At 39.4% G+C, this 25,553-nt stretch overlaps 1 protein-coding gene across 2 annotated transcripts in view; it reads left to right on the forward strand.

Annotated features, from left to right (window-relative positions):
- The window catches only part of LOC136867221 (DNA damage-regulated autophagy modulator protein 2), a 189,339-nt gene extending 167,022 nt beyond the window's left edge, over positions 1 to 22,317 (forward strand). For both annotated transcript variants that reach the window (XM_067144358.2, XM_067144359.2), the window contains exon 7: positions 21,743 to 22,317. In XM_067144358.2, the coding sequence (XP_067000459.1) occupies positions 21,743 to 21,796 (54 nt within the window). In that variant the 3' untranslated portion in view covers positions 21,797 to 22,317. The remainder of the gene's footprint in view (positions 1 to 21,742) is intronic.
- The last annotated feature ends 3,236 nt before the right edge of the window (positions 22,318 to 25,553 follow it).

Here is a 25,553-nt window from a genome sequence, read left to right on the forward strand (position 1 = left end):
GAATGAACATCCGCCTCCTCGCAGCCCTATTGCACGGCTTCATACCGCCTTCGTCTCCTTGAAGGCATGCTCGACTCACACCTGCTTCACAACGTCAACACCGGACGATGACTAACGCTCGCGAAGTGTATAGCACTTATTTAAAGCAAACTTGCTTTGCAAGGTCATAGTGGCGCTCCTAGCACCACTCTTCGTCGACTAGCACGAAGTTTGAATAGGCTTCATCTTTCAAATGTATAAACACGCCTCCCAAATTTCGTTTATCTAGCATAACTCCTGCTTGGTGTTCGGATTTCATTTTCCGCCAGGGTATATATCAATTATTTTCCTGATAATTTCGCCTACAATCAACCAACGATACGATCAGCGTATTGGCTTTGTTACATGAAGGAAAAATCTTGTTGCCTACAATATCTCTAAATACAAAACTCCCATCAGTGTAATAACAAAGACGATCCTGTATTATATTCCTATTACCAGTCCTCTTTGATCATTACCAATGGATTCAGCCAACATTATTTAGCTTTTCTGAAAGGAACTGTTCAATTTTGCTCTGCTATTTTCATCCTTCACTTCACACGTACGATATTCTCTAAACAGTGACAAGATGTTTGCCATGTCATATTTTATTTCTTTATATTACTGTATTTTCATGGAAAATACAAGTTAAGCATGATTTTATCTACGGTGACTAAAATTAGGCAATTTTCACGGGTCATATCAAGTCATATTTTGGCTCTTCCAACGTTTTTGGTCATTTACCGGTAATTTTTCATATTATGGTCATATTTCTCCGCGAATTTTCATGTTTTTGTCCTATTTTTTCCTTTTTAATTCCATTTTCGCATGTCTGCTTTCAGTTATTAACGATTTTTCACATCTTCTAATTGTTTTTTGTTATTTCTTACAATTATGTTTCTTAGAAATACATATTTATGTGAATTAGGAAGGTGAGCTGTATAGAAAGAGGCAGATACGTATAAAGCGGCAGAATGGTGAGCCTCAATTGAACTCTGATTTCAAATATGGCCCAATAACATCCTGCGATGTTGAGCGCTCTTTTCCCGTTACAAGTCAATGTTGCGTGAAAATAAAAGATCGTTCCTATTTGAAAACTTCAAAATATGTCATTTGCTATTGTAATTCCTTCTGATCGCCCATCAAAATGTGACATTTATTTCATTCTGTGAAGAGTCGAGAGTTGCCTCTGGATTGAGTAAATAAATTAAAAATATAATTATAAAAATATTATTACTTATTTATTATTATTGAATGTTGAATTTTAAAAGTATATTTTCAATATAATATGAATTTAAACAGCGGTAAGATTTTGAAAATGTGATCAAAAACTTCTAAGTCATACTTTTGTCATATTTTAATACATTTTAGCTCATACATGCTTGCATATTTCTAACATTTTTAGGTCACAAACACACGGGCCCTAGTAATGACTGTAGTTCCATTTAAAAATGAAGCTGGTGTTAATATATCAATTTATAATAATCCGTGGAAAAGTGTAGCATGGTATTTCACGAGCGTCTTAATACCATTTCAGAATATGAAATGAGAATAACTATATTTTCAATCGATTAGCAGTTATTTCAATGTTACATTTAATGTGAATAACCCTGTATATAAAATTAGGCGCGACAGAGCCTCGGTTTGGGTTTGTTACGTAGCTTTGATCTTCCATTCGGGAGATAGTGGGTTCGAACACCACAGCAGCTCTGAAGATGGCTTTCGGTAGTTTTCCACTTTTACACCAGGCAAATGCTAAGGCTGTACCTTAATTAAGTCCACGGTCGCTTCCTTCCCACTCCTAGCCCTTTCCTAACCCATCGTCGCCGTAAGACCTATCCGAGTCGGTGTGACGTAAAGCAAATTTTAAAAAATCAAGAACAAACTTGGGGTATAACGGCCTTGCTGGTCCTTGACCTATTATGTGAGCCGTTCAACCCGAAGGCCTGTAGGTTACGAAGTGACGCATGGTCAGTGTACGGATCCTTTCAGCCGTTCTTATTGGATTTTTAGATCACGGCCGCTACCTCACCCTATCGGACAGCTCCTCAATTGTTCTCACACAACCAGCCCTCAGATTCAAATAAACATCCCCAACCCGGCCATTATTAGAACTCGGGTCCTCCGAAAAAGAGACAGGATCGCTAACCCTAAAACTGTGAGTCCGACAGAAACACCTCGATGAGTAAAAAAAAAAAAAAAAAAAAAAAATCTATTTTGCGATGTATATTTTTTTCTTCATAGAATATGGATTCCTCTTTAATGTGATCTCCACTACATCAAAACAGTCGCTTGTAGGCTAAAATGTCCATGTACGTCACCTACTACGTCCGTCCCGCACTGCCAAATGTGTGTTGCTCATTCCCCCGTTACTTTGAATTGTACACCTGGTTTCGATCACAATTCAACAACACTATAGAACTATATCACATTCTGACACATTTAATGTTAGTAATACTCTAATACTTGCACCTATATCTAAAATGCTTAAGTCATATTTTACCTTTTTTAAAGGTCACATTTAGCTCATCTTTAGGGCATATTTGCTTGCATATTTTGTATGTGTGTGGCGGGGTGGGGGGGAGGGGGGAGGGGGGAGCGGTGTTTCGCCCACAGCGTGACATTCACTGCCTGGCAGTGGCAGTCTGTGCACACAGTCCCGCCTAGTTAGCAAGTAAGGATCGCTAACCTGGTATAAGAGAAATTATTCTTCATTGGAAAGGTGTGCCGCTCCAAATGATAGGCGCAGTGGCGAAACGCTGCACACACGGCCCAATAACGCAAAAATTTTATTTTTATTGCTGTGAATGTTTATCTGTAGCTGTGAAATACTTAATTGGCGTTGTATGTCCATGGATTAATATTTAGAAATTTCATGATCCGTATTGAAGTGGGGTTACAATAATTGAAATTAAGAGGGTTCCTCCTATTCAATACAAAGATGTTTATTAATGTGAAAGAATCACATATCGTTCACATGAGGTACTAGTTTCGGCACCAGATGTGTGCCATCATCAGCCAAAAAGTCAAATCGGGCAAACACAATAAAACCTTAAAACAACTTTAAACACACTATAACACCTGCATGGATGAATATGATATATGACTTTAAAGCAACTTTAAAAAAACACTATAACTTTTGCACAGATGAATATAAAATAAAATGTGGTAGATGATGAAGTTGCATTCCATTTTAAAATCCGTTAAAATGATGATTCCGTTGTTGTATACCCATGGCGGTTTGTCCAGCTTGTATATATCTTTAGTTTTCTAAAACTGTTATATTATGCTGTGGGGTTTAATGTCATATGAAGTTGACACTATGTGTGTTCTGTAGTTTGGTTCCGGAAAATAAACGTAAACATGAACTTGGTTAGATCCAAAGAATTCCCACTTCAATATGGGTTGAGGAACCTGGGGAAGAAATTAGAAGTCGAATTAGGCAAAAGATCGGAAGGAAAGATCAAAAAGAAAAGTCTAGAAAAACCAGGAGAATACTAGAAACGAACTCACCTTGAGCAGACTGAGTGATCGGCGGACGGAGCTGGACTGATGGATGCGATTATAAGGTTAAGGGGCGAGGCGGAAGGGAGGAGAGGGGAGGGGTAGAGGCGGAGCAACTGTCACGGAGCTAAGATGGAGCGGAAGGATGTGGTAGTAGGGGTAAATGATGTGGATATGTACTGCGTATAGTTTGAAAGATCGAATTGTTTTTAGGTGGTCTAATATTTCTTAGCCATTTAATTAAGAGATCATAAAGAATATTAGATTTCTCGGAAATTTCATTTAAATTATAGTTAGGGTTGAAATATTGATCGCAATGTATGAAACAATTTTCGACAATGTTCATAATTGGCCCTTTGTTTGCTATTTGAAGTATTTCAAAATCATGTTCTATATCAGTAAACTTATGATTAGAGTCGTGAATGTGCAGAAAACTTGTTATATCTTACCGCGTTAACGTGCTCTGAATATCTGGTTATGAAGTTGCGTCCTGTTTGTCCCACGTAGGAGGCACTGCAGTCGATACACTTGAATCTATAGATTCCAGATTTGGAAAATCTGTTAGAGGTGTTGACTGATGTTGAATTATGTATAATTTCTGAGCTCCTATTATTAGTTCTGAAGAAGATTTTTACGTTATGTTTTCGAAAAACGTTGGTGTTTTGATGGATACCGTCGTTGAATGTAAAAGTAGAGGAAACGTTATAGGTTTTTCTTTTGTGAGAGTAGTCTTGGGCCGGTGTCTAAATTTATTGATTATCTGTTCTATAAATGATCTGCTGTAACCGTTGAATTTGGCGATTGCTCTTATAGTGTTGAGTTCGCTATTGAGGTCTTTTTTAGACACAGGTATCGTGAATGCACGATGAACCATGCTATTATACGCTGCACGTTTGTGTGTTTGAGGGTGTATGGAATCTTGACGAATAGTATTGGCAGTTTCTGTCTGTTTTCTGAAAATTCTATATGAAAGAGCACATGGTATCGGCCGCAACCGTGCCTCCAGATTGAACATTTCTAATTGTTAATTCATAAATTAATTCCTCCTTACGCAAATAGCCAGGATGGAGGACATCGCGAGGGTCGGACATGATGACAAAAGATTGACGAATTTAGAAAATAAGAAGGAAAATTCCAGCGACGGAGAAAATTGTTAGAGTTCAAAACAAAAGCAATGTTTAGCCGTCAAAAGGGGCTAAAAAGAGACCCATTCAACCACGCTCTGCTACCACTTGTTCCGGGGTTTTGGTGGATCAGCAGAGGTGAAAAGAAGGTGCGGGCTGGAATGGGTCTAACTACAAGTTCGAAAGATGAATTAAAATTTAAATAAAGGTTATATTTTCAGAACAGCCAAACTTAACGGATTGATATAGACTTTGAACAAACAACAAATAACAAGAAGTTAAATCAGGTACAAGATCAAGAAAGCCAAGATTTAGATAGACTTTGACAATCTGGGCCACAAGCCCTAATTTTTACAATTCCTGAGCACTCAGCTCACAATCGACATCTTACCAAAGGGCAGAAATTCCCTCAATACAATGGAGCGTTTGCTCCCACCTTTAAATCTCAAGCCTCTCTGAGGCACGTTTACCACAAGAGAAAAGAGCTAACCCGCTCTCAATTTTTCAAGCCTATTAAAGGCATTACCTAGACTTCAGAATTCACTGCCATCAAGGCACAACTTACAAATATAAACAGGGGTATCTCGTACCCAATCTACTGGGCCTTCGTGGAAAAGAACAGATTAATTAAATGGCCCCACAATACCAAGATGAGTGGAGGAGTAACCTTGCACTCCTACATGAAGCTTGTTAAAACTTAAGTGGCGCTAGGCTGATAAGCGGGGGCTATTCCCATGCTATGGAGGTGACACAAATACAGAATAAATTTAACACATTAAGAAGGAATAGAAGAACGGTTACAAAAAACGTAGTCACCTCAAATTCAAGATGAAGGGGAGCTCGAGAGGGTAAGGCACTCTCTATCCCCTATTTACAGTTAAAGTTATATGAAAAGACCGGAAAGATTTACATGTTTCAAAGGATAGTTTACATATTAAAGTTTTCGGACCTGCCCCGAGAGATAAACTGCTGAGCTGGCAAGAAATAAAGATGTTAAACGGCCATTACCTTGTTGAAGAACTGCTGCCAGAAGAAATGGCGCTTCCCGCCCCCTGCTACATATTCACACGCAGTGCTAGATGTTGTTCGAGTGGCGAAGAGCCGAGAAAATCAGCAGTTTTAAACCCTCGTGGAAGATTCGAGACCTTTCATGAATAATAAAGAGACACCCACTCAACTTTATTGGGGAGCTAAGAGTTACACATGGAAATTCGAAGAAGAAAGCTATGATTGGAGGAAAATTAATTACAGAATTACTGATTGGCTAAATTCAAAACTGGCAGAAAGAAAGCTTAATATTGCCAACCCACAAATGAAAGAACAAAATTTAGTAAAGACAAAAACTTTTGAATACAAAATTTCTTGGAGAAAGTTCATTCCTTCGCACCAGGGTCTTTTTTTTGCAGTGACATCTATGAGAGAATGTCCACACTTCTTGATCCACCAAAAGAACAAAAACAAATCGAATTACACACTGTGGCATCTTCTGAGGAACTGTTGAATTAATTCAGTTGTTAAAGTTCAGAGTTTCTCCGGTAGAGAAGTACTTTATTGGCGGAAGATTTAAAATTGCGGCGTAGGGGTGTACCGCCCGGTACAATAATAATAATAATAATAATAATAATAATAATAATAATAATAATAATAATAATAATAATAATAATAATAATAATAATAATAATAATAATAATAATAATAATAATCATGGTTCGGAAGTGTATGACCTAAAGAAGTACAAAATATGTAAGCAAATATGCCCTAAAAATTAGCTAAATATGACCTTTAAAAAGGTAAAATATGACTTAAGCATTTTAGAGGTAGGTGCAAGTATTAGAGTATTACCAACATTAAATGTGTCAGAATGTGATATGCGATAATACGATAATACAGCAGACACATTTAATCATGCAAACTGACAGAGCTACAGTAGGTAAATTATAACTTCATACAATAGTTCAGTATCATAGCACTGAGACGCAGTTCTCAGTCTTTTTTCAAAAAATGAATTATTAGCAGGCTTTTTATATATGTCAGTGTACAGCATCTCTCTCTCGCTATCATGTCTTCTAAACCTGCTACCTATCTCTTTTGGGAAAAGAAATAAAAAAATACGTGCACTACAGTATTTTGAAAGCCTGTTTGAAAATCGACGCAGATAATATTACCTTGTTTAAAACGACGCCTCAGTTTAAACAAAAGAATCTCAAAAATATAGCCAAATAAGACTTTATACTAAAGTGTGCAAATATGACCAAAGCAACATATATGCAACATAAAATACAGTAGCTTTAAATGGGGTCAAAGACCCACCATTCACAGTTATTTCTCAGATTCCGAGTAAAATGACCTCAGGAATGAAATACGACTTTTCCTTAACCTCCGTACCATAATAATAATAATAATAATAATAATAATAATCATCATCATCATCTTTAGACTCTAATGTCCTTCAGCGATCAGCCCCCAGTGACGGAACTATACGTCTACATGTCGTACCACCTTAGCGATATAATTTCGTTGTACGCGTTTTATACAATAGATAAAATCTGTAGTGTCCAACCGTTGTCTCGTCCGGCTCCATGACTAAATGGTTAGGGTGCTGGTCTTTGGTCACAGGGGTCACGGGTTTGATTCCCGGTAGGATCGGGAATTTTGACCATCATTGGTTAGCATGGCGACGGGGTGTCGGTGTCGTCTTCATCATCATTTCGTCCTCATCACGACACGAAGGTCGCCTTCGGGCGTCAAATCCAAAGAACTGCACCTGGCGAGCCGAACATGTCCTCGGAGACTCCCGGCACTAAAAGCAATACGCCATTTCATTTCACACCGTTGTCTTGTAGCCTACCATGATTTCTTTTAAACATTACGCTGTATGACCACGACTAGTAGGCTACGTCCAATAGTATCCCAGTTACTTACAAAGATCTGAAACAAATAACATTAAACTTTCAAAATAACTCTTTACAACGATTTTTATTTGCTTGCTATTTGACGTCACATCAACGCAGGTAGAATTTCGGTGATGCTGGGGTAGGAAAAGTAGCGGCCATGGCCTAAATTAAAGTTTAGCCTAAGGTTCTGTCGAGGTGTGAAAAATAAGGAGTTATGAAAAACCATTTTCAGGGCTGTCGACAGTGGTATTCGAGCCCACCATCTCCCGAATGCAACCTTATAGGTATATAACCTGTTCTGTACAGCCAACTCTCTCTCTCTCTCTTGACTCTAGTTTTGAGTCTGAGTTCGGAATCATAAGCTCTGAAGTTTTAAAGTATGGTATCCCAATGTTGTTCCCGTGCCATGGGACCGCCGATGATGGCTGGATGGGCATACTAGAGTTAAACTACAGCCTGTGTACGTCTTGGATGTGAAAGTCTTTCATATTTAGCAAACATCCTTTTCCAACATTAATCGCACAAATTGAAACTTCAACATAAATTTCAGATAAGGCAGCGACTGCGGATTGTTATTCAAGAAATATTGTATTCCTACGTAGTTTATATTTAAAAAGAGAGATATATGGGAAAAACTCATAATGCCGGCTGACAACAATAATTTAACCCTCATCTGAATAAAATACAACTTTAATCGATTTTAAAACTGGTATATTTTCTACTCCATTTACCAATTAAGTTATGTTAAACATGAACAAATATTCCAAAGAGAGAGATCTAAGAGGGTGTTTTGAAACAAATACGGTATTCAAGAAAGTTTTTAGAGTTTTTCGAGAAAACATTACTAAAAGGATTCGAAAAGAAATTATCTAAATTTTAGTTACTATTTCAAAGAATTTGTACACTATTTTCCAAATATACACTTTGCAGAAGAACCAACCACTCCAATAGCTCAGTATCGAGGGGTGGAGCAAAGAGAGTGAAGTGGGTGTTACTGGGTGGTGGGGGTCAGACTCTCACAATGGAATTTTTACAAAAGAAAACAAAAACTAACAATAAAGTCAGTCGACTCAAAGGATTGGCTCTTTCGAATATTCATAGAGAAAAAATTGCAAAGCCAACAGATCTCTTGAACCTATTTTCTAAGAAGCCTCTAAAATTGAATTCTGGATTGTAATCTGAACATACCATTCGCCGTAAAACTATTCACTTTGATCATATTGTTCTTGTTCTGTATTTCAATGTAAGATTTTGTTCTGCAGTGTACTGCAATCTGAATATCAACATAATTGACTTGTATCAGTGTCCTTATAAAGACACTCATGCATGACCACACCATACACTCACAAGCAAGCACCTTCGTTATGTTCTATCATCATTTTGTAACTATAACAACCCCTCTCTCGATCGATCCTGGCTACGCTACTGTAAATATTCCAAATGACTAATTAATTAATTTCAGTACAAATTGAATTCATTAGCCCGCCTGGTGGCCATGATCATTAAGGCGTGAAGTTTATATGGTCTGACACCGTAGTTAGCTGGTTCGCGTTCCGTTGGTCGAAAAACTTTCACCATCAGAATGTTGGCCGGCAGGGTAGGATAGGTGGTGGTATAAAATTCCTAATCACTAGACTGCGTGCTGGAAGCCTGGACCAAATTTCAAACTTCTCCGAAGTGCTCATATGTAGTAAGGGCATATGACTCTGTTCATGGTGAATCGTCCGTCCGATGGGGACGTGAAGCTTTGAGCAGACCCCTTGATGCTATTCGACAGGAGTAGGCTATGCGCCGGCACCGGGTTTCAATCTCTCCCTTACTACTATCATATATCACGTTGCTCATTTCATCTCATTAAATCTAATGAGATAGGCGTCAGGAAGGGCATCCCGTCGTAAAAATTAGTTACGAAGATTCATCCCACTTCATATCCGACCCCATAGAGAAACGGACAAGGGCTGGACATACATACACAAATTAAATCCATTATTTCCTTTCCTACATTCAGCTTTTAGTGCATTCTCATTCAATAACATTTTCTTGCTGTTAGTAGTAACATGCTGGGCCAATAGAAGACATACTTAGTGTTACTCCAGATTGCATAATATTTGTACCTTAAAATATAACTAACGAGTACCTGTGTAAGTCATGTTGTGCTTTTGGGTATGGTGCTTCCTTGGTGTGTGCATTAGCAGCTTTCTATTGCTTTTCTTATTTTTAGTTGCAGCCTTATCTCCTGTCTTCTTGTAGCCAAGCTTCCGCTTGTAAAACTATGTATGGAACATTTTTGAATTCGCAATATAAAGTAAGTATGTGCTATCTGATTCTTATAGTAGTTGCTCAAAATATTTTTGAGATGATGTTTATACAAAATTTTCCAGATACCAAACTCAGTATGTTCACAAGAATGTCAAAGTTTACAAAATACGTCATGGCTATTGGTTCTTAATGATCTTGCAATATTCATAGCATTTGGTAAATATTACAAAATTTGCGCTCAGATATGGGGGATGTAAGCTATTGCCAAGACCATTAAGAACCAAAAGTCGTGATGTTTATATCTGTTTTTGGTTTTAAATGGTCTTTTCTCACTTTTTTTTTTAACCGATCATTTTGTTCAGTTCTAATATACTCAGGGGCGGCCGTACCTTATGTGCTGCAGGCACATTGCCTATTTGAAAAATAAATTACTTTAAAATTTTATCTGCAATGAAATACAGTGCATTGAAAAAGACGTCAGCCAAAGAATAGGAAATTATTCAACTCCCCTCACAACCAGGTAACTAGTCGTGTGCTCCACGCTGGGTGGCTGTGCTGGGCCGTTGCCTACGAAATACATGAGGCCGGGAAATACAGCACGCTAGACTCGGCCTCGAGATACTTCCGACAAGCGCCGCTGGAGTTCTCCTTACTGAACTGTCTCGCCCGCTCATTGCAACACGTTCCAGTAGGAAAACCTATAAAAATTCATTGAAACCAGCAATTTCACAAGACACCAAACAGATGTGAGATAAAAAATAAACCAAGAGTAGTTGTATGCCTTACTTTCTACAACGTATTTCTTACACTTTACTTAAACGAAATAAGTAATTCACGAAATAAGTAGAGAAGTCTATTAGCGTGTTTGTCACTTCTTCCCATTTTCTCTAAATCTACCTCATTGTATCCGATAAACTGATCGAGATTGCGGTCATAAATAACTTTGGGTTTAATCACCATCTTATAAATTATCAGCTATCCTACCTTTTCCACCACACATTTGATGTTGCGACATTCGTATTGAAGCCGCTGTTTGGAGAGCGATGTTATGCCCGTTTCGCCATTAGAAAATCCTATGTAAGTATTCAGCATCTTCTGATGTGGTACAGTTAGGCAGTGCAAGGATCTCATATCTGTAGCCGGTAGGTGCTTTCCTATGCCAGAGGACAAATTTTTAGCTTCGATTCTCCGTATTTCACTCTTTCTTCCCGTTAGACTCAGTTTGTTCTAATGGGAATAAAGCTCCTAAATGATAATTTGTACCATTATTTTCAATTTGTTTTACTTTTTGGTGAAGTTCAAATACCTTAAAGCATTTTTTCTTATTTAATTACCGTATCCTACTTCTCAATATAAATATTGTTTCCCGTAATCTGGCATTTGAAATCTCATCAATATATATGTAGATTTAACAAAGATACTCGTAGCCACAAGACTCGTACTCCTTTTTTGTTTGCGGCTGACGCAGATCAGTTATATGCTGAAGATATAGTATGTTCATCGTTATCTGAATCAAACAATTTACTACATTTTGATGGAAATACGTCATCTCTTGGAGCTGGAGCCTTCCTGCGTTTGACACGTTTCTGTTGTGAACAGGATATACACTAAAACAGAAGGAACTTCGTTGGGGAGAATTCGTTTGATTGATATGCTTACACTGAAATCTGATGTATTAAAATGCAAGCTACATACTCGTGCATCGAAATAGCTTGCCTGCATTTCTCTCTCAAACCGCACTCCGAAAGAAAATTATGGAACGTCACATTTTCTTGCTTTTCAGCGGTATCCGAAATACATAGAGATACAGAACAGTGTACCATGCTTTTCAGCCTCACGGACACTCACCGAAAGAAACAATACGCACAATAAACTGCATAAAATCAACACAACATCACAATTACTCCATACATCACAATGTTAAAGTCCGCCAAGAGCAGAACAGAAACCTGACATCTAGCGGCTAAACCGTGAACACGGTCGGGCCGTCTTTTCAGCGGCAAATTAGTAGCTATGTCCAGGCCTTGTATATCTCGTAGACAACGGCTGGGCTGTGCGATCACAGCTCAGCGAGAATTTCTAAGCTTTTTGCCAGAAACCAGGAACTCTGCCTTTAGCGCATGCGTGCCCAGCATTTCTAATAGGCTGTGGTAATATCGACACATCTGCTCCTGTGTCTATTTTGAAACATATGCAGCCACTGTTACTTAGTAATAAAGTTGCTGGCCAAGGATCTGAGGCCGTTTTTTTTACACTGTCTACAAATCCATCTTTGGAATTATTATCTTATGTCGTGCGTTCATGTACTTTAGGTTTACGTGCGAGACAGACCCTTGCAAAATGACCAATTGTTGCCATTGATTCTTTCACGGCCCGTACTTATAGACATAATGTAGGCTTTTGGACTTATGCCGTGTCAGGAAAATAAGGTGAAATTCTTTACGTTTCGCAGAGAACTGTGCTCTACGTCATCAGAAGAAAATCTCGACTGTCCACGTTAAAGGACAGAGCACAGTTCTCTGTGAAACGTAAAGAATTTCACCTTATTTTCTTGACATGGCATAAGCCTACATCATGTCTAAAATGACCAATTATTTTGCAAGTTCTACACTGCTCATTTCTGGCTGGGCATTCGTCGCGACGTAAGCGCCAGCAGGTACAGCTTCTGGAAATCCTGCGCGCTCCCCTCGTATGAGGAAACCCTGCCCCCGGAAGAAGTTGAAGAAACTCAAGGTGTACATCACCTCGTTTGGTGAAGATGGAGATGTTAATGCAGCTTAAGTAGCATCTCGCCGCTTAAAAACTGACATTTTCTAAGAAGTCCGCACTCTGACACTGTTACAGTGGAATTTTAACTGTTATGACAGGCTTCTGCGCCAGCTAATCAGTCAATTCGCGGCAAGAATAGTCTGAGAAATTTTAGACTGGACTCGACTAAACTAGATTATGCTTCCGGTGGCATTGGTGTTTTTACTCGTTTTGATACCTACAGCGAAGGGGTTCCACTAAAAACCCAGCTGGAGGCAGTAGCGGCATGTGTTTAGTTGCCTGTCATAACCACGGTTTGTAATGTTTATTTACCACCAGGCCTTTCACGTGGACAGTCGAGATTTTCTTCTGATGACGCAGAGCACAGTTCTCTGCGAAACGTAAAGAATGCGCTAATTGACCTTATAGATCACCTCGCACCTCCTCTCCTCTTATTGGGTGATTTTAATGCCGACCACCCATAATGAGGATCTGAAATAACTTGCCCTTGAGGAAGAGTGTTGGAACAGTTGATAGGAGAGCTGGATTTTGGCATTTTGTATACAGGTGAACCAACACATTTCAACGTAGCGCACGGTACCTTCTAACTCATTGGCGTTAGTCTGTGCTAACGTGCGTTCGTTCCCCTGCTTTGGTGGGATGTACACGATGACCTCTATGACAGTGACAATTTCCCCGTTATTCATAGTTTGTTGGAAGAGAAATCCATCGAGGCTCATTCCCGACGGATTTTTAAACGCGCTGATTGGCCAAAGTTCACATCACTAGCTGTCTTTAACGATGAGAATAGCCGGAGCGTTGAGTATAATAAGCTCACCGGACAAAAAATTAGTCACCCTGGAAAAATCACTACAAGCATCATTTAATACCGGGTAACTTAGCCTCTGGACTTGATAGCCGCCTGGATTCGGTTAGGAAGAGAGTCCACAAGGTTGTGCAGGTACGTCGCATCCAGGTTAAACCACTCACCGAGGATTTGATCGCGCAATTCCACCAAATTGCAGGGATACTGATGTCGGCGTTTTACCTGCTGTTCCAGCATGTCCCACAGATATTCAATGCGGTTCACGTCAGGTGATTTTTAAGGCCAGTCGAGATCAAATAGGGTGGGAAAGTGTTCATAAAACAAGTCACATATGCGTCCAGCCTGACAGGCTGACAACGATGAAAGGAACTACGAAGGTACGAAAGACTTTCCTTCAGGTTTCTCGGAGAGAAGCAGTGGTATTATTTCTTTTTCGGATCGGCCGTGGTGTAGCAACGCACTCCTACTCACTGAATGGAAAAGCTCTTTGCGTGTATTTGCGGCGGTCATCTTACCGTGGTACATATCCTTACGTAGTGCGTGGGCCTGGCCGATTTGCACCCTAGTCTAAAACTTCCGGCCGGGCCGAGTGGTTCAGACGGTTGAGGCGCTGGCCTTTTGACCCCAACTTGGCAAGTTCGATCCTGGCTCTGTCCGGTGGTATTTGAAGGTGATCAAATACGTCAGCCTCGTATCGGTAGATTTACTGGCACGTAAAATAACTCCTGCGGGACTAAATTCCGATACCTTGGCGTCTCCAAAAACCGTAAAAAATGTAGTTAGTGGGACGTAAAGCAAATCGTATTTAAAAAAAATATTATTAAGAAAACTTTTGGTACCATCTACCTCATTCTACGAGATGTCGAGCAGTCAGTAGACCTAGTCAACCGTTTTATGAGAGATAGCGGTCTGTTTTATGGAGTTAAAAATTCAATTTTCTATTTTTTATTTTATTACTTATTATTCTATCAGTTCTGTTTTAGTCTGCATTTGTGTATTTTAATTTGTGTTTAAAACTATTAATTTGATATATATATATATATATATATATATATATATATATATATATATATATATATATATTTAATTTGAAAGACAATGCTTTGTTCCATTTCAATAGATTTTAATCTATTTTTAAATCTTTTTATAAGATAATAAGGCTGTCCGAATTAGATACACTGATTGTTTTAAATTCATAATCATTTTCATAATCATCTTTTAAATTCTAATCAGTGAGAAAATGTTAAGTTTTAATAATTACTTTGAATTCATTAAATTCAACATTTCACCTCGCACCATTAGGGGCAATGACCTAGATGTTAGACCCCTTTAAGCAACAAGCATCATCATCACCATAATCAAGATAAATTATATTATGGGTGCGGAAATTTTCTCACGGAACTGGAGTGTTTATCGTAGAGACAAGAAAGGAACGACAGGAGGGGTAGTATTTATACTGGTGAAAGAAGAATTTGTAAGCTACGAAAACGGTAAGGATGAGAAACAGGAAATTCTAGGCATAAGACGTATCTCTAAAGATAATAGGCAACTTGATGTTTTTTTTGGGGTGTACAGACCGGGCAAGGCTGGTGCTAACGCTGATGCAGAATAATGTGACAAGATGATCAGCTATGTGGGGAACGATGCAGGTTGTAGCGTATGATGTGAACTTACCAAATGTTAACTGGGAAGGGAATACGAACGACAGAAAGTATGACCAACACATGGTGAATAAGTTAATATGGGAAGGACAGCTGAATCAGAAACTGATGGAACCAACTAGAGGGAACAGTATTCTAGACGTGGTCCTGAAAGAAACCGGATGACCTCTATAGAGAAACTGATGTAACATATAAGTGATCACGAAGCTCTCTTTGTCGTACTTAAAAATAAATGTGATAGAAAGGAAGATTGTAAAAGTAGAACTACTAGGCAATATCATAAGGTTGATAAGAGAGGCATGGGGAAATTAAGCAATTATAATCAATGAAAAATGGTAAATAAAAATATAAACAGCCTATGGGATGGCTTTAAAGCAATTGTTGAGGAGTGTGAAAACAGGTATGTACCTATGGTGGTAAGGACCCATTTTATTATAACAGGGAAATAACGAGATTAAGAAGCAGGTGCAGATTAGAAAGAAATAGTGTAAGTAATGGTTGCGGGAGTGAGTAGAGATTGAAGGAGCTTGACAGGAAATTCAATTTAGCAAAACAAAACAAAAAAAGTCAATTAACATGGTGGCAAACTTATTTTGGCAGTCATACGAATTTTTGGTAGGATTGGAAGGATATATAGATGGCAGAAACAGGTTCCAAGAAGGACATTCCAGGGATCATTAATGAACAAGGAGAGTGTATATGTAAGGACTTACAGAAGGCAAAGGTATTCATTATATAAAGGTAGTTGTTTATAAGGATAATGTCTGGACAGAGGAAGCGACTAATACTGGCGAATTACTGAGATTTACTAATGATACTACAGACGTATAAAAAAAAGGTACAGAAGTTGAAAGCCAGAAGAGCAGCTAGAATTTATAAGATTCCTGGGGATAAATTAAAGGCAATGGGTTGGGATAAAGTGCCATATCTGAAATACTTATTTGATCAATCTTTGCATGAAGGAGTGATACCAAATTAATGGAGAGCTGCAAGAGTAGTAGCCTCAGTGTACAAGGGAAAAGTATAAAAAAGCAAAGTCACCTCCGAACAGGCCATGAAGGCCCTTGGAGGAGTGGAAGGTAAAGGCTTCCACCATTTTTAACCTCGACACGTGATGGGGTAGAGTGGTCAGCTCTACGCCCGGCCGCCTTTTCCCCCAGGAATTAACCTGGTACTTTCTGGTGTAGGCTGAGTGAATCTCAGGGCCATATGCCCTGAAATGGAAATCTCGTTTCTTAAATTTTACGACTTCCTGACGGGGATTCCAACCCATGTCCTTCCGGGCAAACCGAGCACTCCTTTACCGCCTCGGCCAGGCAGCCCCTACAAGGGAAAAGTAGATTTTAAAAAAAACCTGATAATTACAGGACATAGTTTGACGTGTGTTTGTAAGCTGTGAAAAACATTCTTTGTAATTATATTAGACACCTTTGTGAAATTACTTACTGGTTTGATAAAATACAGTTTGGATTTAGGAAAGATTATTCCAGTGAGCCTCAGCTTGTAGGATTTCAGCAAAATTGAGCAGATATTTTCGATTCATAGGGTCAAATGAACTGTATCGCTATTGACCTATCCAAGACTTTCGATAGGGTAGATCATGGGAGTTTAGGCTACTGACAAAATTGAGGGCTATTAGACTATAGAAAAGAGTGGTTGAATGGGTAGCTACATTTCTAGAAAAATAGAACTCAGAGAGTTAGAGGAGTTGAAATGTTATCTGATCCTGTAATGATTAAGAGGGTGTCCCACAGGGTAATATTATTGGACCTCTATGTTTTCTTATATATATTATATATAAATGATAAGAGTAAATAACTGGAATCACAGATAAGGCTATTTGTGGATGATATTATACTGTATAGAGTAGTAAATGAGTTGAAGGATTGTGAGCGACTACAAATGAACCTAGAAATGTTGTGAGCTGGATAGCGGACTGTGATTTGATAGTAATCGGGATGAAAAGTCAGTTTGTAAGTTTTACCAACAGAAAAAAGTCCTCTCAGTTTTAATGACTGTGTTGATGGGGTGATGATACACCACGGAGATCACTGTAAATACCTAGGTGTTAATATAAGGAATGATCAATGGGGTTATTCAATGAGGTTACAGATCTAGATCTCTTCACACGTTATGAGGGTATTTAAGGGTTGTAGCAAGGATGTAAAGGAGAGGGCGTATACGTTTCTGATAAGACCCAAATTAGAGCATGGTTCCTGTGTATGGGACCCACACCAGGACTGCTTGATACGAGAACTGGCAAGGATCCAAAGGAAAACAGCACGATTTGTTCTGGGCAGTTTCCGACAAATGAGTTGTGTTACAAAAGTGTTACAAGCTTCGAGCTGCTGGCAAACTGGCTGGCAGCTGCGTGGGAGGTAAACTACCTGGGGGGTGTAAATCAACTGGCACTTTGGCTTGCGCGCAATCATCTCCGCGCAAGCGCTAGGACACCTATATACAGGTTTGGCTAGACGGATTTTCAGCGGCTTCTCACTTTTGAGTGAGATGCTATCTCTCGTTAAATGTCTTATTTTCCTGTGCTTGCATGTGCTTATCACCAAAAGAGTTATGGACAACTATTTATGTCAAGCTTTTGTGATTTTAATCTATGAGCTTCAAAATCAATACCTAATTGGGATTAAAATCTCGAGATTACATTTTCTTACGCCAGTTATAACCTGTCATATAACGCAGCGTTTTGGAAAATATCCTCGAAGCAGATTGGTCAAGTCGCTCGCTCCGTAATAGAAGGTTCGCAGGTTCTCTTCGTCTTACTAATTTTTCTTCTTCTTCTTCTTCTTCTTCTTGATCTGGTTACCCTCCAGGGTCGGACTCAGCGAGGGATCCCACCTCTACCGCCTCAAGGGCAGTGTCCTGGAGCTTCAGACTCTGGGTCGGGGGATACAACTGGCGGCCTCACCTGCTATGCTGAACAGGGGCCTTTTGGGCATGGGAAGATTGGAAGGAATAACAAGGAAGTGGGAAGGAAGCGGCCGTGGCCTTAAGTTAGGTACCATCCCGGCATTTGCCTGGAGGAGAAGTGGGAAACCACGGAAAACCACTTCCAGGATGGTTGAGGTGGGAATCGAACCCACCTATACTCAGTTGACCTCCCGAGGCTGAGTGGACCCCGTTCCAGCCCTCGTACCACTTTTCAAATTTCGTGGCAGAGCCGGGAATCGAACCCGGGCCCCTGGGGGTGGCAGCTAATCACACTAACCACTACACCACAGAGGCGGACCTTACTAATTTACATTTAAAATTTTATTTTTGTCCCTGGCCGTTGTTCTTAACTCTCTTTATGTGCTTTCATGTACGTATGCACACACACACACACACACACACACACACACACACACACACACACACACACACACACGTCTTCCTTATGGACTTATTGCCTTTGAGCATTCTATGTGCAGGCTTCTGTGAATTTATTAAGTATCTCCACGATCCTCGATTTGCAACTAGCTCTATGACCTCTTCTAGTTCCACATGCTTCCATTTATTGATAATGCATTTCATTCTAATGTTTAACTTTATGAAGATAAAGATGGAAGATACTGTAAATGTAAAGAACTAATCGGGGTAAATATCCATTCATAGGATGAGGAATTCTGGAATGGAATAGTTTCCAATTTCTTTGAAATCATTTACGAGAAGAGTAGGTAAACAACTGTTAGGGAACCTGCTACCTGGGCGACAGTCTTATATGCTATATGCTTTACTACTATAATGATGACTGGAATTAATCATAACATCACTTTCGATAACTAGCACACTTAAAAAGCATTTGCCTAGTAGACATAATATTGTGATTAAACATTTCAATGAAATATATTATTAAAAAGAGCGTATGAAAAGAGGCATACAGATGAATAGAACAGAAATAATGAAAATTTAAAAAAATATTTGGCATAATGAAGACCCGAACCTGCATACCTAATAATATGAAGCGAGTGCGTTAGCTATTCCACTACGAGAACGCATGGGGTAATTAAGATCCATATAATTTCTTATACCTGGTGTCTGAAAACTGTAAAATTAAAATTAGAATATTAAAGCCCATTTGAGATGATTTCCAAATAGGTTTTGTTTTTTTATATTTTTTGTAGAGTTTCTTTGCGAAGGCTTGAAGAATAAAATGTGTCCCCGACGTTATCGATGCGAGAGGCTGGTGGAAGCATTAATGTTCAAAATTCTGCAATACAATGTCGATCACTCTTACGGTATCATGCTTTTCTCAGTATACTAAGCTAATTTAAGCTGTATGTCACCAGAAATACAGCTAATAATGTTCAGCTCTCAAAACTTGCCCGGCAGGTAGAGTCTTATCGGGCCCTCGAAGTGGCGGATAAATTACGTCCCAGGTACCTACGTTTATGCTGCCAATAGCGCTACCTGGCAGTGGTCGAACGGAAATATTCCTTTCACGCGGAGGGCAAGTTACGCGCTACTTTAACCATAGGTGGTAGAACCGAGCCCAAGTGGTATGTTCCAAGCTGTCAGTGGAGAGATGGCGTTCAATGGCATTAGTAGCAGGGGCGAAGCGTCAGGGGAGACAGGGTAGACAGCGTGTACCCTTAACATTTTGTGAAAGAAATATTGTCTAGTTAATTCAATTACTTTTTAGAACATTAATTATTTCCAGATTCGTGACATTATTGTGTTCCCCGCTTTACTTATTTTCGTCTCACTTCGGTAATGCTAAGGCTCGCGTTAGTTAAACGAAGCACGTAGGCGAAAGTAGTCGCTGTCCATTCTGTGTATTTTGCCTTTGATTTTCAAAGCTTTCAGATACAAGACAGACCTTGTTCAGATAGAGCAACACTAACGCTATCTGTAGGTGCTGACTGTGGAACTATGACTTTCCTATAGCGAGATGTCTCCGCCCAGTAGACAGACTTACCAGCGTCTCTTCTTGCTCTCATTGGCTAGTATTTGGATCTCTCTTATAAAGGTGCTCTTAGACATGCTTTTAATGTTATTAATTTGAATTTACTTTATTATAAGACACGTCTAAAAATAAATTAATTATATTTAAAATACGAAGTATAGTAAACTTACACCTAATAAATGAATGACAGCATCAAAACCCTTCAAGTACGTGCATTTTCTTGCCCGCCAATATTAGTTGCGGTATTATAACCCCAACAACTATTGGCTTCTGGTCTTAATAAGGTACTCCAGAGTACGCATACGGAAGAAATTGCTTAACTTGATGATGTATATTCCGTTAAAGTCAGTTTCTAGTGAACGCGCTATGAGTGCATTCAAACGAATTAAAACGTATTTAAGGAATTGGATGACCAACCAGAGACTGTCTAACTTGGGAACTCTAGCTACTACAGAGAAGAAATTTCTGTGGAATCTTAGCAAGACGCCTGACTTCAAGACGAGAGTAATAGATATATTTGCCGAAATGAAGGAAAGGCGGATTAAACTCATTTACAAGAATATTGTTTAAGGTGACTTGTGCGAACAACTATTTATTTCTTATTTCTCTTATTAAATCTATATACCGGTAACAATGAAATATATTGCTATTTTTATTCTAAAAGTATGTTGTTATTTGACAACTCCCGCGGCCTATTTCGTCTATATTTGAAAATGAAGCAAGTGCACGTAGGGTTATAGGTTGTTATAGGGTTTGTCTTATTTTCAGAGTCACTAATATAATACCGAATACAGATGTATGCGTCGAAAACAAAATTCCATATAATAATATGATTAAAACAGTTTAAATAAAAGAAATCTCTGTCTACCCCCTTACTGAGTTCACGCTTCGCCACTGATTAGTAGACGAATAATCTTGAGCGGAACATTTAAAAGTAGAAGGATCATAATATGGAGATAAATTTGGAATTCAAGAGGTCAAATTGAGGCAAATATTCATTTATAGGACGAGGAGTAAGGGATTTGAAAATTTGATCAAGGGAAATGTTCGATGAATTTCCAAGGTCTTTGAAAACATTCAAGGAAAGTCTAAGTAAACAACTGATAAAGAATCTTCCACCTGGGAGACAGCCCTAAATGCAGACGATTGATTGATTGATTGATTGATTGATTGATTGATTGATTGATTGATTGATTGATTGATTGATTGATTGATTGATTGATTGATTGATTGATTGATTGATTGATTGATTGATTGATTGATTGATTGATTGATTGATTGATTGATAAAATAGGCTACAGTTAGTTCTCATCTTACCGAGCAAGTGGGTGCGCGGTTTGAGACACCTAGCTATGAGCTTGCATTTATGAGATAGTGGGTTCGAACCCCACTGTCGGCAGCCCTGAAGATGGTTTTCCGTTGTTTCCCATTTTTACACCAGGCAAATGCTGGGGCCGTACCTTAATTAAGGTCACGGTCACTTCTTCACCCCGCCTAGCCCTTTCTTATCCCATCGTCGACGTAAGACTTGCCTGTGTCGGTGCGACGTAAAGCCAATTGTAATAAAAAATAAAAACTTATTTTAATCAAGTGAGGAAAGCAACGGGAAGCTACTTCACTCATAACCGTAGTACGCCTTATCAGTGACGTCTTGGTCATAGGCCTATATGACCGCTGATGGTGGAGCTGTTGAGGGTCAAACCAGCCTTCGGGCTCAGCATACAACATTTTGAGTAAGAATTCATTTTTCTTATGTTACTGTAACGATTTGTGAAGTGTTTAATAGTTTACTTGTTCTCTCTTTGCAGATCGAAGGCATGTCTTCCAAGAGTGGAGAGTCGACCAGAGATGAATTGTCGTGACCCGGACGACCTACAGTACTTAGTGAGATGCAATCACCATTCACACGCTCCTAATGGTGTGGTCATTCAGCTACATTGAAACAATACTAACCGTTGTCGTGTCAAGCAAGACGATTTTGCTTACAATTCGTAACAGAGACCCGTTTTAATGTTTCGTAAACAACAAATATTCCATTAGAGTCGTTATCGTGGAAGATGTCTCAGATGCGAATATATCTCCCGGTAACAAGAAACGGCTTAGGATACCAGACATAGTATTTAATATCTCGGAAGATTCAGTCCTTATTTAACGGAGAAAGGCATAATTCGCCGCTCCAGATTGGTAGGTCAAGTACTTGTTTTCATAAACATGTCTCATAGTTTCAGTTTCAAAATTCTATGTGTTGGTTTTAGTGACATTGACAATATTCATTTCGCCATCTGTTATTTGAGATACTTGTATTTGAATGTTTTTATAATGTATGTAAATATTTCCTCGAATGTGAGTACGATAATTATTAATAAATGTAATTTATCGATAATATTTCGCTTTTGTTTTATTATTCTCTCGAGTAGAATACACCGCCTGTTAAAAACCACCTCCTCGTTCTCCTTGAAAAGAAACATTACAAACAGTGTGGGTTTTGGCCTGCTTAAAGAGTTCCCACCATCTACCTCTGTCCTTGGGAAGTGCCCTCCACATCGTGCAAACAATTCTTTATTCTGTTTCTCCATCTCGGCTTTGATTTCCACCTGGTTTCATAAAAAGAGTCTTTCGTCCTAGATCTTCCTCATCCAAGTGCACCGAGTTCGATAGCTGCAGTCGCTTAAGTGCTGCCAGTATCCAGTATTCGGGAGATAGTAGGTTCGAACCCCACTGTCGGCAGCCCTGAAAATGGTTTTCCGTGGTTTCCCATTTTCACACCAGGCAAATGCTGGGGCTGTACCTTAAATAAGGCCACGGCCGCTTCCTTCCCACTCCTAGCCCTTCCCTATCCCATCGTCGCCATAAAACCTATCTGTGTCGGTGCGACGTAAAGCAAAAAAAAAAAAAAAAAAGGCATCCAAGTGCATTACACGGTCAGCTCAGCATAACTAGCAATTTTAATGATTTCAGAATGTCAGGTTCAGTATACAACCGTTAGAGCTCTAAATTAGTATTCATGGCGCAATCTGTCACTTTTAAATAGCCGACCGTGTATTTCCCAGGATTCTTCTCTTAAAGATTCTCGGTAGACATTTATTATTCCTCCATGATGTCTTCAAATTCGTAAGGTAGGACTGGTTTGCTTAGAGTACAGAAATACTTTGGTGCTTCGTTTTCTTTATTTTTTTAAATTTACAATTTGCTTTACGTCACACTCCGACACAGATACGTCTTATGACGACGATGGGATAGGAGAAGGGAGGAAGCGACCGTGACCTTAATTAAGATAAAGCCCCAGCATTTGCCTGGCGTGAAAATGGGGAACCACGGAAAACTGTCCTTAGGGCTGCCGACAGTGGGATTCGAACCCGCCATCTCCCGAATGCATGCCCACAGCTACGCGACACTAACCGCACGGCCAACTAGCTCGGTTAGTACTTCGTGTTAGCATCTTTGATTTCATGTATCTGACTACCACATACTAACATTTGTTAGCAGACATCGACCAAGCATTTATTTGTATGTCACTGTTACCATGGATCCAACGTATTTTAATGTCTCGACTCTCCTAAAAATGTAATTCTTAAGGATATTTTGGTGTCTAGTTTAGTTTCAATACAATAGCAAACAAATGCAAATACAATTTGTATCAGCACAAATTAAAATATTTATTATAACCGGTTTTCGGAAACTAAATTCCACCATTAGTAAAATTTGAAATGTCTAAAATATCCTCATAAAATATGTCGTTGAATACAACATTGGCGACCAGGTCGGCTTAGTCTGCAAAGAAAGAAAACTTTCCCTGCTTGAACTGAGTAGCGTTCTGCTTAGCTTCGTAGTGTCGCGTGTCTGTAAGAGGCACGTGATTGAAATGAAATGAAATGAAATGGCGTATGGCTTTTAGTGCTGGGAGTGTCCGAGGACGAGTTCGGCTCGCCAGACGCAGTTCTTTTGATTTAACTGACTCCCATAGGCGACCTGTGCGTCGTGATGATGAAATGAAGATGAAGACGACACATACACGCAGCCCCGTGTCAGCGAAATTAACTAATAATGGTTAATATTTCGGACCCTACCGGGAATCGAACCCGGGAACCCCTGTGACCAAAGGCCAGCACGCTAACCATTTAGCCATGGAGCCGGACTGACACGTGATTCAAACGTCATGTAAGATTTAAACGGAACATTTTCAGTGATGAATTCATTCAAAATCTGTCAGGGTCCTTTTTCTGGACGAGAATTATTTCCATTTTTTTTTTTTTTTCCGAACATTTAGGTCTAGTCCGTAGTCACCTTAAAAATCATTTCCACGTCTTATTCAATTCCTTAAAAATTATGATTACTATTTAAAATGTGTTCTGCTAATGCGGCATATTTGCTGTATTGTATGACCTTTAAATGTTCTGAATATCGCCGAGCAAGTGTCTGGCCAGGCCTTCCTTTACAAGATGTATCTAAACTTCACCGAAAAATAAAATCAAGGATGCTCTTCGTGTTGTATAAATAACGATGGCGCAATCGGATTGGCGGAGAAAATTGTTCTTTTCGAGAAAATGATATTACTTTGTTTCCTTCGGGTGCATGATTCGAATTGGGGAACTCGCCGTATTTGCTGTGCTAGAGCGCAATCCGCTGTCCGCCGCTGTGCTTCAAGGAAGAGAGGGCAAGTGGGTTGTATGATAGACGGAGACAAAAATGATGTTTCGCGCGAATTGTCCTTGTCTCTTACGGGCAATATCCTTCTTTCTTTTTTCTTTCTTAATCCGTTTACACTCCAGGGTTGGTTTTTCTCTCGGACTCAGCGAAATATCCCACCTCTATCGCCTTTACTCACACCATTGTAAAAGGAATGAAATACTGAACAGAAAAAAACAACAATACGCCCAATGGTTTGATTACAGCAAATCTTAAATATTCCCTCCCACTTCGATCTTCACTTAACAAGAAAAGTCCTTGGAAGTTAAATCGGCCGAGCGAGGAGGCCATTTAACTGGCCCACCACGGCCTACCCATCTTCCTGGATAATGATCATTTAAGTGCTGCGTGAGACGGCGAGTGAAATGCGGTGGAGCGCCACTACTACACAGCCACATTCGCTGCCGAATACCCAGGGAGCACCTTCCAGTAATCCAGGGAGTGATTCTACCGAGGAACAGTAGCATTTCTCACCGTTCAGGCAAGAAGGAAGGCCATACGGCCCAGGCAAGTAGTCACCAACAATACCGGTCCAAATATTAACACTAAACCGATGTTGAAACATGCGCACCATTGTCACTTGACTGTTATCTTCCCCCCTCCTTCACGCAATCACTTGCCAGTGGATATGAAGGTTAGATGATGAGGTTGGCGGCGATTAGGGTGCTGGACGCCATAAATCAGTGCGGCTTCTCTCCAGTTGTCATTTGCTGCACCATAGGCTAGCTGTATATCAGCCATTCCTTCGTTGATGTACCGAAATGCGGCCATCCTCACCACTTTAACTTAGTAGCCAATGTGGACAGAACAAACTGTATACTGCAGTGGCGTATACTGAGGTCTACCAAGGCTATAACCTCAAATCAGTACGATGGAAATCTAAAGCCCATTATAATGTTCCATTTACAAAACTTGAAAGCAATGAGAAAAATC

Source organism: Anabrus simplex, chromosome 3, assembly GCF_040414725.1.
Source record: "Anabrus simplex isolate iqAnaSimp1 chromosome 3, ASM4041472v1, whole genome shotgun sequence".
Lineage (NCBI taxonomy): Eukaryota > Metazoa > Arthropoda > Insecta > Orthoptera > Tettigoniidae > Anabrus > Anabrus simplex.